Below are 14,510 nucleotides of genomic sequence, written 5' to 3' on the forward strand. Positions count from 1 at the left end.
TCTGGGTTGTCCCAGAGCACCAGCTCAAAAATTAATGAAAATGGAAAGCATCAGTTCAGTTCAGTTGCTCAGTCGTGTCCAACTCTGAGACCCCATGGACTGCAGCATGCCAGGCCTCCCTGTCCATCAACAACTCCCGAAGCTTACTCAAAATCATGTCCATTGAATCAGCGATACCATCCAACCATCTTATCCTCTGTTGTCCCCTTCTCCTCCCTCCTTCAATCTTTCCCAGCATCAGGGTCTGATGGAAAGCATAATGAAACATAAATCCTGACTTTTGCATTTCTATTTAGCAGTTTCACAACCCAATATAGAGCACTCATTGATCAAGGGAGAAAAGGGAGGGCATCCACTGATCAAGAGAGATCTAGACATGCCTAATGCCTGGCCTCACTGCTTCACTGTACACAACTGCAAATGTCAGGCTCTCACCCCCACTAGGCAAGTCTCCTTTGAACACTAAACCTAGTATCGTCAGGTTCAGAGTTATTCAGAATGTCAATTTCTTAAAGGAAAGGAATCATGCATCTAAGAAAGCATTTACCCTGTACCCAGCTTTCTTCATTTCAGAAATAGCCACTGAAGTGAGAAGGCTGAGTAAATTAAAATTTCCTTCTACAGGCTTACTTCCCTCTGCACAAACCCAAGGGAGTATGGGAACTTGAATAGCCTGAATATCCTTCCCCACATATAGGGCCCTAACCCTGAGCTTAAAAGAAAAATTCACTAACAGCAGACTGGATCACACAGGAGGCTGATCAAAACTATGTTTTTAAGAAAGCAAGAGAAAAGAAGAGAAATGTCACTGAAGGCTCACGAGCCTGACTTGAAAGAAAAACAATCTCAAAGTAATGAGAAGAAAAATGACTTGGACATGGGTTTACATAAGTTTGATCCTGGGGAGCTTTCAGCATTGTTTCAGCTATAAATTATTAGTATAATCTTTAAAATACAATTCCATATATAAACGTAAGGCATCCTTGGGTTTAAGAAGACACTTCATGAAGGAGAGATATTATTGGGAAAGTAACATACACTCCACTGCCAACAAAAAATTAGTGAAAGAATTACTTCCTGTGCTTATGAAAACACTGCTAGGCAAACATCTTCATAAGCATGTGCGGGGTTTTCTCAGGGGGCAAGGGGCTGACTTCTAGCATCGATTATGCTGCGGATGCCTGGTTAACTGAGGGCAGAGGTTATTACACCTCACACTGATACACTAGTAGCTGCTAGTGAGCATGTGGGTGGAACATCATGTTAATAATCACCTTCTTTGACACACGTGGTTAAGTTCTTATAAAGATTTTCATTTTACCATAACTGAAAAAGATAGATGTACCCCAATGTTCACTGCAGCACCATTTACAATAGCCAGGACATGGAAGCAACATAAATGTCCACTGACAGATAAATGGATAAAGAAGTTGTGATACATAAATACAATGGAATATTATGCAGTCATAAACAGGGATTCATGTGAGTCAGTTCTAGTGAGGTGGATGTTACACTGAGTGAAATCAGACAAGCAAATATCATATCAATGCTTATATATGGAACCCAGAAAAATGATACTGATGAACCTATTTGCAGGGCAGGAATAGAGACTCAGACATAGAGAACAGACTTCTGGATACAGTGCGGCAAAGAGAGGGTGGGACGAATTGAGAGACTGGCACTGAAATATATTCATTACCGTATGTAAAATAGCTAGCTAGTGGGAAACTGCTATATGACTCAAGGAGTTCAGCTTGGTGCTCTGTGACGACCTAGAAGGGTGGCATGTGGTGGGAGGGAGATTTAAGAGGGAGGGGACATGTGTATACCTACGGCTGATTCACGCTGTTGTATGGCAGAGACCAACAGAGCATTGTACAGCAATTATCCTTCAGTTAAAAATAAATACTTTTTTTTTTTTTAAAGATTTTCATTTTTCTTCAGATCCTTGTGCCCTCAAGCAGGCTGACATAAAAAAAAGAGGTGCAGGTATTGGTAGGCAGGCACTGAGATGGTATAGTTCTTCCCGTAGAGGACTGTGTACAATTAGGTGCACATATTAACTGTACTCAGACATAGCCAATCAGACATAGTCTTTGCAACCCCATGAACTGTAGCCTGCCAGGCTCCTCTGTCCATGGGATTCTCCAGTGGGTTGCTATTTCCTTCTCCAGGGGATCTTCCCAACCCAGAGACTGAACCCATGTCTCTTACATCTCCTGCATTGGCAGACAGATTCTGTACCACTGAGCCACCTGGGAAGCCACAAAAAAATAGAGGTGTGGAGAGAAGCAGAACCCCCTCAAAGGCCAGGGTATGTTGTTTTTCTGGAATGAGATAGCCTAGCCTCACTCGCTGGGTGAGCTCAGAGGTCATGTGAAGCCTGTTCAGACCCCTGCTGACCTTCTCTGTAAAATGCAGGGGATCATTCTCTCTGTCGTGGGCTTGTTCCGAGGATCAAATGGGATGGTGTGTGTGAAAGCCCCTGGCATGGGACTAGCCACATGAAGCACATGAAAAAGTAATACGGGCTACTACTGTTTCAGAGTCTTTGCTGTCCTTGACATTTCAGGCAATAACATGAGCATGAATCAACTGTCAGCCGGGATGAACATTTGGAAATAGATTATTAGTAACTCCAGAGAAGGGAAAAAAATCGTATTGGGTTGGTCAAAAAGCTTGTTCGGGTTTTTTCACATAATGTCTTATGGGAAAACCCAAACAAATGTTTTAGCCAACCTAGTATTTTGCTTTAACTAAGACATTCGCAAGGGCTCCCGTGTCTTCAGCTCAGGGCACAGCATCTCGTCTTACCTCTGAGGGACCCCGGCCCTGCTTCACCCACAGCTGTGAACAGAAGGTAACTGCAAAACACTCTGGGTTCCTTGGAGAGGCTCCCACGGCAATGATGAACGCAAGGCACAGGATGTCAGCCCTGTGACATTTGGGCTCCTTACCAACTAGCCCCTTCCAAATGAGAATTATAGATTCAAGCAACAGAGGCTTTATTTTAAAAAAAGCTGGAGAAGGCACAGTACCTCTAGTCGTTGTATGCGTCCCTTGAAAAACATAAAGAGGGAAGAGTTTGGATAAGCAGCTTCTTTTTTGAGAAGAATTTCCTTTGCTTCATCCAGGCCGGCTTTGTTATCACTGCCATCCAAGGCAAAAAACGGGCGGACCACAGTATGATACCAGAGCAGCGCTAATCTGAAGAAGGGGGACAGAACCCGTGAGAGACGTGGACTTTGCTGACAGTGTTTCCAATCTCGAAAATAATCAGTCTGTGCTCCTCCCATACACACTCCTTCCAGAAAACTCCCTAGGCAGTCCCTGAGTAAGTAAAATCTGTATCTTTCCCTGTGTTATTTTGATCTATATTTGGAAAACCACAACTTTCGAGCAAAATGTATAAATCAGCATACTCCCACCAGGGAAGAGAATAAGGTGACAGAAGCATGTAGTTCTTCTGAGGCTTCTAGATGGATTGCTGAAGGCGTCATTTACGTAAATCTCTGAATTCTACTCTGTTCTCATCAATGCATAAAGTAGAAACAGTGACTAGTGATCATGAATTTACTGTCCCCTTATAATTACTTTCCACATTACTTTTTACAAAAGGAAAGCATTTGTTTTCTCTTGTGTTCACAAAAGTTAGACTGTAAGTAAGCCTCACACCTTGAATTTAAATACAGGAACCATAAGCAAAATTACACAAAATTAAGTTAAAATAAGTTACAGGAACAGAAGGGCCCTTTATCTAGCCTTTGAAAACCAAACAAATAAGTTACTTGAAATTCTCTCACTTCAAACTCATCCCTTTCAAGAAAAAGGCCATGTTAAACTAGGTAAACAAAATAGAGTCACTGGGATCGGCTTTGAAAGGCAAAAATCGTGTAACCAACACAACAAATATTTTTATGTAAATATATGCTTCCAGTGTGCATAAATTTGATCCTTTTCTGGAGATCAGACTAATTTACATTATTTTTAATTCAATTCATTCCTTTCTCAGAAAATGTTATTAAAAAAGACATATTATCACAAGTTATAAATCCACTAAGTCAAATTAATGAAGGACCACTGTTTGTATAATATAAGGAGTTTGGGAAGGCATGAGTATTTTTACAATGAAAAATTAATGACTTTTTTATAGTCGCTACCAAACGATTAGGAATTAGCATCAAAATTCCTCAATACTGACGTTAAGTAGAAACCCAGCAAACTAAGGTTCTCTGTGATACCAACATCTTTTGGAAAAATTCTGATAAGTGGTGCAATGTCAAAGCACAAACAGTATTTCATAAAATTATTCAGATTGCAAATGGTAGCAGATATTTCAGTTCAGTCCAGTCACACAGTCATGTCTGACTCTCTGCGACCCCATGGACTGCAGCACCCCAGGCCTCCCTGTCCATCACCAACTCCCGGAGCTTGCTCAAACTCATGTCCATAGAGTTGGTGATATTTACCAGATTGGAAAAAAAAACCACATTGTTTTTAACTGATGAGGAAATGAATGAATCCTTGCTCGAGATGGTTATATCAGCTTCTTCACATTTTTCTGTATAAATAATTATCATTTAAGTCTGAACAATATAACATAACTCAATTTAGTTGAATAGCACAGACTGTCCAGGCCACAGTAAGAGACCAATGGACCAACTAGAGTCATCAAGAAAAATTATCCAACATGAGGATAAAAGAAGAGAAATTTCAGAATCACAGAACAGCCTTATGAAATTTATATCCTCTGAAGTCCAAAATCAGGGTTACAAATCTCAGTGACTGGCAGAGTCACTGCTTTTAAATGCTTATAAATCATGATCATTTTGCCTGTTTAAAACACAGGACTCATTAAAAAAATAAAAATAAATTTTAAAAAGAAAATGGTAAAGAAGAGGGGCTTTCCACAAAAATTAAAAAGTGAATAAATAAAAATCAAATACAGGACTCATGAGACTTAAGAACAGTGCTCTGTTCTCCAAAAGAAAGTCACTCACTCATGTCTGACTCTTTGCGACCCCATGGACTGTAGCCCGCCAGGCACCTCTGTCCATGGAATTCTCCAGGCAAGAATACTGGAGTGGGTTGCCATTTCCTTCTCCCTGTTTCCCAAAGTTAACTCCTAAACATCACCAAAAACATGGTCCTTGGCATTCCATTGAAACATAAAAGGCATGGCAACATGTCAACCAACCAAGCACTGATTTTACCTGAAGTTTCCTATAAAGGTTTTGATTGTCGCTTACTTACTTTCAACTATATTATCTACCAAAGCATTGCAATATAGCTACTCACGTAGCTAAAGGGGCCTTCATGTCCTTACTTTCGCTTGCATACATCAGTGAAGAAAGCCCCTGCAGGCGGTCTCCAGGAAAACCCAGCAGGTTGATGATTTTGAGCAGGTTTGGGGGCACCATGGATATGCAAAGGTGAAAAAGGCCGTATCCAAAGCTCACAGCACCTTTCAGTCTATTCAGAGACTCCTCAGACACCCCTTCAGCCACAATGTGGTTATCATTTGCAGCATCAGAAGTCAAAGGCTCTTCTGTTAGCTTCTTCTGATACAGCTCCTGAAGGGCGTTGATGTCCAGATAGCATTTATTGTAAATCTTCCAGGCTTTCCTAAGGATCCACCCACCTTTTATATATGCTATAAAGGGAAGGGGAGAAAAGTATGGAAAAAATAAGCACTTAAATAATTTTCCTATACTAATAATAAAGATACTGAAGAATGATTTGAAAAAAATCAAAATCAAAAAAAAAAAAACTATTATCCACCATGACAACTTGTTTTTCTTTACATGGCTTAAATTCCTTACTTGAGGTCTGTTTTGGGGCTCCCTCGGTAGCTCAGATGATAAAGAATCTGCCTGCAATGCAGGAGACCCAGGTTCAATCCCTGGGTCAAGAAGAATGGCTACCCACTCCAGTATTCTTGCTTGGAGAATTCCATGGACAGAGGAGCCTGGTGACTACAGTCCATGGGGTCACACAGAGTCAGACATGACTGAGTGACTAACACTTTCACTTTACTAGTCTGGATGGCAAGAGCCATGTATTATTTTGTTCATTAAATAGAGTCACTCACACAGTAGTGAGGGTGTAGGATCTTTGCTGTTGTTCAGTTGCTCAGTTGTGTCTGACTCTGCGACCCCATGGACTGCACCACCCCAAGCTTCCCTGTCCTTCACTATCTCCTGGAGTTTGCTCAAACTCATGTCCATTGAGTCAGTGATGTTATGTAACCATCCCATCCTCTGCTGACCCCTTTTCCTTTTGCCTTCAGTCCTTTCCAGTATCAGGGTCTTTTCCAATTAGCATCTGTTATCAGCTGAATGAATGAATGCAAGCCTCCTCTGAATCCAACTTATCCCACGTATAGTGTGAAATCCTCTACCGCATTCCTGAACGACGACTGGCAGTCTCTATGATGCCACTGGAGTGCTCTTGGCTAAACCTTATTACACCTGTACTTCAGACCCTTGGATGTTCTGCAGCAATACCTCCAAGAAACAGTGCAGCTTCCTTCCTCGGGTGGTACAGAAGAACCTGCACCCCTCCCAGCCTCCCTGCCACCCCACCACAAATGGTAAGCTGGTGAGCCCTGAGGGAACTCAGGAAGGAAAGAATACCTGCCCTCTAGCAGTCGTCAGACCGCAGCCACTCACTACAGTGAGCCCTGAGGAAGCGCAGGATGTGAAAACAGGATACCGGCCCCAGATAGCTGAGGTGCACATCAACGGAATGATTTCAGTAAGCCCAGACTCTTGCATCTTCCCATACATAGAAAAGGGTTAAATTCCTTAACTTGGGTTATCTGGTTTCCTTTAATCAACAATCATTTTTTTTTTTTTTGATGTTCAGACTACCTGCTCTTTGTTGCCAAACTTTTATATAACCTGGCTCCTCCTTCAACTCCTTGGAGCAGTTTTTCTCCGTTACTTGAGGCACTGTCTCCTCAGCTTGAAAGTTCAAAAATTCCTACTGAATAAAAGAGTTCTCAACTTTTAGGTTCTGAACTTTTTTTTAAGCCCACAAAGATAATTTCTAGGAAGTCCACATTTAGGAGGTCACAATAAAAGTTAAATCCTACTTTTTACTTGAGCAAAAGAGAAACAAACCATCCTCAAGCATGAGATGGAGACGGAGAAGAAAGAAACGGAAATTGGCTGCCAGTAGCCCAGATCAAGAAAAGTGCATGTCATGACTTAGCAGCAACAAACCCTTCTTCACTTCAGGTTCGGAAGAAAATGCTTTTCTCATTGTGATTTATAGTTGATTTCCTTATTGAACACTCATGTTTTCAAGTAGACCCTAGCTACCAAAGAGGCAGATATCTGCCATCAGACACAGAGATATAAAACCACAAAAGAGGAAGAACTAGGATCAAAGTTAAACTTACAGTGAACTCTTGACAGTCTCCATTCCAATCTACACTCCTCAAGATATCAAAGCTACAAAATCCTGGAAAACATTTGTCTTGGGCAAACTAAATAAGAATCAGTTTATACTCCTCATTAAGGGCTGTCAAAATGTTGGTCATTCAAGTATGTTAGGAAATCTTTAGTACACGCTCAGTCTTTCAATAACAATTTGCTGAGAAACAAACTGGTTATATTTCACTTTAAAGGGTGATTATCAGACCTTGATTCCCACCCACGCACCAAAAAACCTATCAATTTATTACTCTATCTAAGGCACAAGTAATATCTCTAAGTATGACAGACTATCTGCAGACAAGAGGATGAAAAAGATTTTGGAACTAACACTATTCCACTAAATATACATTAAGCACTCCTGGTATCAATTTCTTAAGTAATAAATCAAAATCATGCCCCAAACAGGTGCCACATGTTTCCAAAGACTGAAATACAAGGTGTTCTAAAAAAAAAAAGTATGGGGTATTACCAATTGTGTCCACTGAATAGCAAAAACTGTTAAAAACAATGCTTTAGCATACCTGACAATTCTTGCTTTACAAACGAGAGCACAGCCAGGTAAACTTGACAGTCAGCTATGATTATCTGCCTCTGAAGCCGATCAACCATAGAGGGGGTAGATTTTCGGACATCAACCTGTTTGGTGGGAAGAAAGTACATACAGATAAATCACACCCAAGAACAGCAACACTCTTCCCAAAAAACTTACTTTACTGGGCAGAATAACTTCACATAGGAAGTATGGAACAGTAGTCACTAAAATCCAAGACCACATTTACACTACACTCTGAGCCTGGGAGTTCCAGCTTCCTCCATTAAGTCTAGCTTTATTTTGTTACCAATACAATGCTGTAACTCAAAGAGCCTTGTAACTCAAAGACAAATATTCTCAATAATAGAAACACTTCATGGGAAATGTGAAAGCCCACACAAAACTTTAGAGTTTTACCTTTTTCAAAACAATGTAAATCAAAAACGTATTACATTATGTAAGTTGTATATATATAAGTTTAAAACCTAGACAGTGTATTAAAAAGCAGAGACATCACCTTGCTGACAAAAGGTCCATCTAGCCAAAGCTACGGTTTTTCCAGGAGTCATGCACAGATGTGAAAACTGGACCATAAAGAAGGCTTAGTGCCTAAGAATTGATGCTTTTGAATTGTGGTGCTGGGGAAGACTCCTGAGAGTCCCGTGGACTACAAGGAGATCAAACCAGTCAAACCTAAAGGCAATCAACCCTGAATATTCATTGGAAGGACTGATGCTGAAGTGGAGGTTCCAATACTTTAGCTACCTGATGCAAAGAGCCAACTGACTGGAAAAGACTCTAATGCTAGGAAACATTGAAGGCAAAAAGAAAAAGGTGCAGCAGAGGATGAGATAGTTAGATAACATCACCAACTCAAGTGACTTGAATTTAAGTAAGCTCCCAGAGACAGTGGAGGACAGAGGAGCCTGGTGTGCTACAGTCCATGGGGTCACAAAGAGTTGTACGTGACTTAGCAACCGAACAACAGGGACAAAAACAACAAAGTTATTTATTAAAAAAAAAATTACTGAAGGTATAAAACACTGCCCCAGGTAAACAATGTGAAAAGCTACTTTGCAGCCATCTGCCTTCAGGAAGGACCCATATTAGGGTTCATTCCTTTGGTGCATGCAACTGAGATGTGAGGGATGGAACCTGATTATAACGCTAGTTAAGGAGAAAACACCCTCAATTAAAAATTAGCTTTGAATGAATCACAAACTGAACTTGAAATTTTAGTCAATAACCTCTAAAGGTGACTACCTTTATAAAACATGAAAAAGTAAAACCAAAAGGTCTACTTTTTTAGTAAGATTCTGGTTTTATGAATGCTAAATGAAGAAAATTCACTATGAAATAGAACAGTGCCTTCTTAACACAAGGTAAACTTGAACAAAATAGGTTAATAGTTTTCATGATGATACAAGAAATGGTAGACTTTTTGCAAATATGACAAAAGTATGCAGAGTATATGTGACAAAATGGCTGGCTTCTCTTTTTTCTAGATTAGCAGAATTCACCTACGGTCACTGTTGTTCCTGGTCCTACTTCCAGCACCTATTACTTTGTTTACTCAAGAAAACGTCAATCTATTGATGCTTCTGTTTTCTTTGCTTGTAATAACATCTACTCTGAAGGGCTAATGAGATACTCTGCATGTGAAAATGCTTTTTAAATTGCAAGGACCCATTACTAATGTTGATTATGAACCTATGTGCTGGGCGTGGTACTAGATGCTGAGGACAGACATGTAAATAAGCTTACACTCTAACAAAGGCACGCTGAGGACCATGTAATGTAGTAAATGCTCTGAAGGGTGAAGTACAGGGAACTATGGGAACCTGTAGGGAACACACTAACAGGACTTGGGGACTAATATCTGAGTTTTTGGAGAAAATGACATCGAGGAAGAACTAAAGGACAGACAGGAACCAGGTCGGGAGGGATACAAATATTCGATGGAGAGGAGAAGTCAATGCCAAGCCAGTCACATTACGGAGCCTGGGTTTCAGTGCAATGGCAGGGGTTGGGGGGTGGGGGGCGGGGACACTGCAAATGAAATCAGCAACATGTACTTTGCATCTCAGTGACTGCACTTTGGAGAACAAATTAGAGAACAGTGAGACTGGAGGCAGAAACACCAGTGAGGGTTGTCTTAGGCAAGTGGAGACAGTGGCTGGCCTAGGAAACTGGCAAGGAAAGGAGATGAACGCAGGACGTACTTAAGAAAGAGGCAATGAGACTCGGTCTCTGACTGATATAGGGTTTGGAGAGAGAGGAATCGAGAACTCTGGCCCTTCTGCAGCCTCAGTAAACAGTACTCTGGGCCCATCTGTGGCTTCCTCATGGTAGACCCCATAAGCCAGAGCAGAGGTGAAGCCACCTGGAGCGACATAAGGGAGCAGAAAAGACAAGTGGCTTTTGCTGTCTGAAACTAACAGACAGCTAAACATGGTGTGTCAGCTAAACATGTGACACTTGTGAGACCCCTGGGTGCTCCAGAAACATCAGGGGTAGGAGGACACCTCTCTAAAGTCTAGCGCTTTTGCACTGAAAATTGAAAGAAAAAAAAAATCAGGAAGAGTGGATTATGATGTCATTGTGACTATTTTATTACCCAAGACTGGGAAGGCCTGGGGAAAAGGAGGTAATAGCTAAATTTCCTGAATTATGCCAAAATGCAAAACATGAAATACATATATGAAAGCCTCATGACAAACATCCTTGCCACACAGCCCACTGTGGAAGAAGATAATGTTAAGAAACCAAGAGAACATGCACTGAAAAGTTCTAATGACTAAAGGAGGTTCTACTCCTTTAAGAAACACACTTTAGGAACTTCCCTGGTGGTCCAGTGATTGGGACTTCACCTTCCAATGCAGGGGCTGTGGATTCGATCCCTGGTTGGAGAGCTAGGATCTCACATGCCTTGGGGGCCAAGAAACCAAAGCATAAAGCCAAGGCAAGGTTGTGGCAGATTCAATGAAGACTTTTTAAATGGTCCGCATTAAAAAAAAAAAAAAGAAACATGCTTTACATAATCAAAAGCTGTAAGACTCACTCAGTGCTTCAGCCATATTCTAAACACCAAAAACCAAGTAAATGAAGAATGTTCTAAGTAAGAGGCACATAGATCATAACCTAAAGACATAGTACTTACATTCTTCTTAATTTTATTCTTGATTGTTTCAATTACTCCAGCCTCTTCACTTTCACACAGCTTTTCTGTAGTTTTTAAGTCATCACACGCCAACTGCATTTTTTCTTCCTCAAATGTCATCATGGCATTCTTCCAAAGAAAGAAATAAGGAAAGAATGAATGAATCGTTAAGTGTCTGAAAATTTAGGCCAATTTATCACAATACAACTCCAAACTAGGGGGGAGGGGGGAAAGCCATCTAAATGATTTATTCTTAGTAAAAGAATCAGAATGCTACCACATACACTATTCATTGAAAAAAATATAATCTCGGTATGAAACAAGAACATATCTCCATTACACCAGCATGAAAAAATACATGCTTAACACGTCTTTGCAATTACTGTTTGATAAGTTTTTGTTATTAAACACAGTAACAAAAAAAATTATTGTATACAGTTTCTGATTGTAATTCAGCTTCTAGAACAGACATTTTCTACCCATGCATGGGATCCCTGGGTCCATCAAGCACAGCACAAAATGCCAATGAAACATCAGCCAGCAGGTACTCTTTAAAAACTATCGGTCTTTTCAGGGACAGCAATTCCAATGGATTCATTTATAAAAAACTCATTTCTTATTGTTCCCAGTCAAAAATTCCCACTCTCAGCTCATTTCCAAGCACCCAATCCTGGTAGACTTTTTCAGGACACACTGGGATAGAAACAATCCCTTCTTTGCTGAAAACCTGCTCCTTTCGCCCAGAAGAATTGAGGTTGCTGAGATGAACGGGTTGCAGGGGCAGAGACAGGGCACCAGGTTCTTGGAAGGACTTGATGAACTCACTGTGACTAGCTCTCCACCCCCATCACATCCAACCTGACCACTCTGGTACCCTAGACCTTCTCTGTATGACTCTAGACTACTTTTCCATTCCAGCCAGACACTAGCCACCTTTGCCCAAGCCTCCCTCCCACACTTTCCAACCAAATACCAACCCTGCTACGGGCTCCCCCCACCACCCACCTCCTCCCACCCAGCCAAGCCTCTGCCATGTCTCCCTAGCATCCTTCCTTGCTACATGGGTGGGTACCATTTATGACCCTCACCCAGTACCACTTTCCTTCTGGAACTATGTTGCAAACAGAAGGCCTTAAGAATTGTTAAAAAGATTTTAACAATTTGTATTACCTGGTAATAAGACTAAACAAGCCTGAATGAAAACCCATGTCACCAGAAGCTGGTCTGGTGCCTGTCACTGATGCTGCAAGACTGCATACAACATGCCCATTTGGTGAGCTTTTTCTGTCTGGAATCTAAATGCTTTCTCCACTTTACTTCTCTCAGCCTCTACTCAGGACTTTTTTTTTTTTGCAGTTACATAATTACATGATACTTTCTTTAAAATTATGTTTGAAAGTAGTTTGTATGATAAGTATTTCTGAAAAATAAAAGCATTCAATTTTCTGCATTGCCCAGTTTACTTTAAAACCTAACTGCAACCTATTCCCTCAATTTCTAAATACTAACATTCAAAAACACAATAGTAACTGAGAAACTTTAAGTCTGCTAAAATAACTTGTCTTCCAGTCCACATTTAATAGTTTTAAACTTTTGATAAATAATAAATAATAAACTTTTGATAAACTTAACAAAAGTTTAGTTTCAAACTTTTATTATCCAAAGTCTATTTTCTTTTCAACTCTAATGCATTTTTAATTTTTGGAAAGTGAAAGTGTCTCAGTCCTGTCCGACTCTTTGTGACCCCATGGACTGTAGCCTGCCAGGCTCCTCCATCCATGGGATTTTCCAGGCCAGAATACTGGAGTAGGTAGCCGTTCCCTTCTCCAGGGGATCTTCCCAACTCAGGGATTGAACCCAGGTCTCCTGCATTGCAGGTGGATTCTTTACCAGCCGAGCCACTAGGGAAGCCCTCCGATCTTTCAATTACATTTTTATTTTAAAAAGGATTTTGCTTGGAAAAAATATAATACTCTAAAAAATATAAGCATTTAATTTTTTAAATTAAGGAAGGATATCTCATAAGTGTTGGTGTATAGGAAAAAGTTAAATTCCAGTTTTAAACTGCAAAAGATTTTCCACAAGAGTGTATCTATGCAGCCAGTAACCATTAAAAGACAGACATTACGTGTTTGCTTCCTTCCCACCACAACCTCTTCCCACATTAACTTACCAAAAAACTGACAAAGCTGGCTCCAAAACTCATTAACGGGCTATGATTTCTGTTAAGAAAACAAAGTAAAATTAAAATTACTTTTTTGTAAAATTTTATTTTAGAAACATTTGATATACCAGGATCATTGCAGACTCCTACTAATTATTTAATGTAAGTTGTTATGGTCTTCAAGTCAATTTAATTACCCTAAGAATAAAGTAAAAAAGGCAAGGAAGTTCACAGATCTATCAGGATAGAACCTCCCCCTCACCTGACTCTTCAAAGCAAGGAGAACAAGAAGGTCATATTAAAATAGGTGTTGCTTTAGTAAATCAATCTGACTATCTGGAAAAATGTGGCCAAAGGAAGATTATTAACATTCATTTTTTTAGATAGATGCCCATCAGCAGATGAATGGATAAGGAAGCTGTGGTACATATACACCATGGAATACAGCCATTAAAAAGAATTCATTTGAATCAGTCCTAATGAGATGGATGAAACTGGAGCCCATTATACAAAGTAAGCCAGAAAGATAAAGAACATTACAGCATACTAACACATATATATGGAATTTAGAATGATGGTAATGATAACCCTATATGCAAAACAGAAAAAGAGACACAGAAATACAGAACAGACTTTTGAACCCTGTGGGAGAATGTGAGGGTGGGATGTTTCAAAAGAACAGCATGTATATTATCTATGGTGAAACAGATCACCAGCCCAGGTGGGATGCATGAGACAAGTGCTCGGGCCTGGTGCACTGGGAAGACCCAGAGGAATCGGGTGGAGAGGGAGGTGGGAGGGGGGATCGGGATGGGGAATACGTGTAAATCTATGGCTGATTCATATCAATGTATGACAAAACCCACTGAAATGTTGTGAAGTAATTAGCCTCCAACTAATAAAAAAAAATAAAAATAAAAATAAATTTTTTAATAAAATTTTTAAAAAAAGCAAAAAAAATAAAAAATAAAAAAATTTTCTATAAATTTTAACAACTTAAGTACAGTTGATTTACAATGTTTCAGGTATAGAGCAAAGTGATTCAGTTCTACATATATTTTTCAGATTCTGTTCCACTGTAAGTTATCACAAGGCACTGAATATAGTTCCCTGTGTTATACAGTAGATCCTTGTTGTTTATCTTTTTTATATATAGCAGTGTGTATGTTAATCCCAAATTTCTAACTTATCCGCCCCCCACTTCATTTTCCT

At 40.0% G+C, this 14,510-nt stretch overlaps 1 protein-coding gene across 1 annotated transcript in view; it reads right to left on the reverse strand.

Annotated features, from left to right (window-relative positions):
• Positions 1-14,510, reverse strand: part of TTC39C (tetratricopeptide repeat domain 39C) — a 96,927-nt gene that overhangs the window by 37,535 nt on the left and 44,882 nt on the right. Inside the window, exons 2-6 of the mRNA XM_061131369.1 lie at positions 13,308-13,356; positions 11,135-11,263; positions 7,964-8,078; positions 5,299-5,653; positions 3,039-3,207 (exon numbers count right to left, since the gene is read on the reverse strand). Coding sequence (XP_060987352.1) covers positions 3,039-3,207; positions 5,299-5,653; positions 7,964-8,078; positions 11,135-11,263; positions 13,308-13,356 — 817 coding nt within the window. The remainder of the gene's footprint in view (positions 1-3,038; positions 3,208-5,298; positions 5,654-7,963; positions 8,079-11,134; positions 11,264-13,307; positions 13,357-14,510) is intronic.

This window comes from Dama dama, chromosome 27, assembly GCF_033118175.1.
Source record: "Dama dama isolate Ldn47 chromosome 27, ASM3311817v1, whole genome shotgun sequence".
NCBI classification, from domain to species: domain Eukaryota; kingdom Metazoa; phylum Chordata; class Mammalia; order Artiodactyla; family Cervidae; genus Dama; species Dama dama.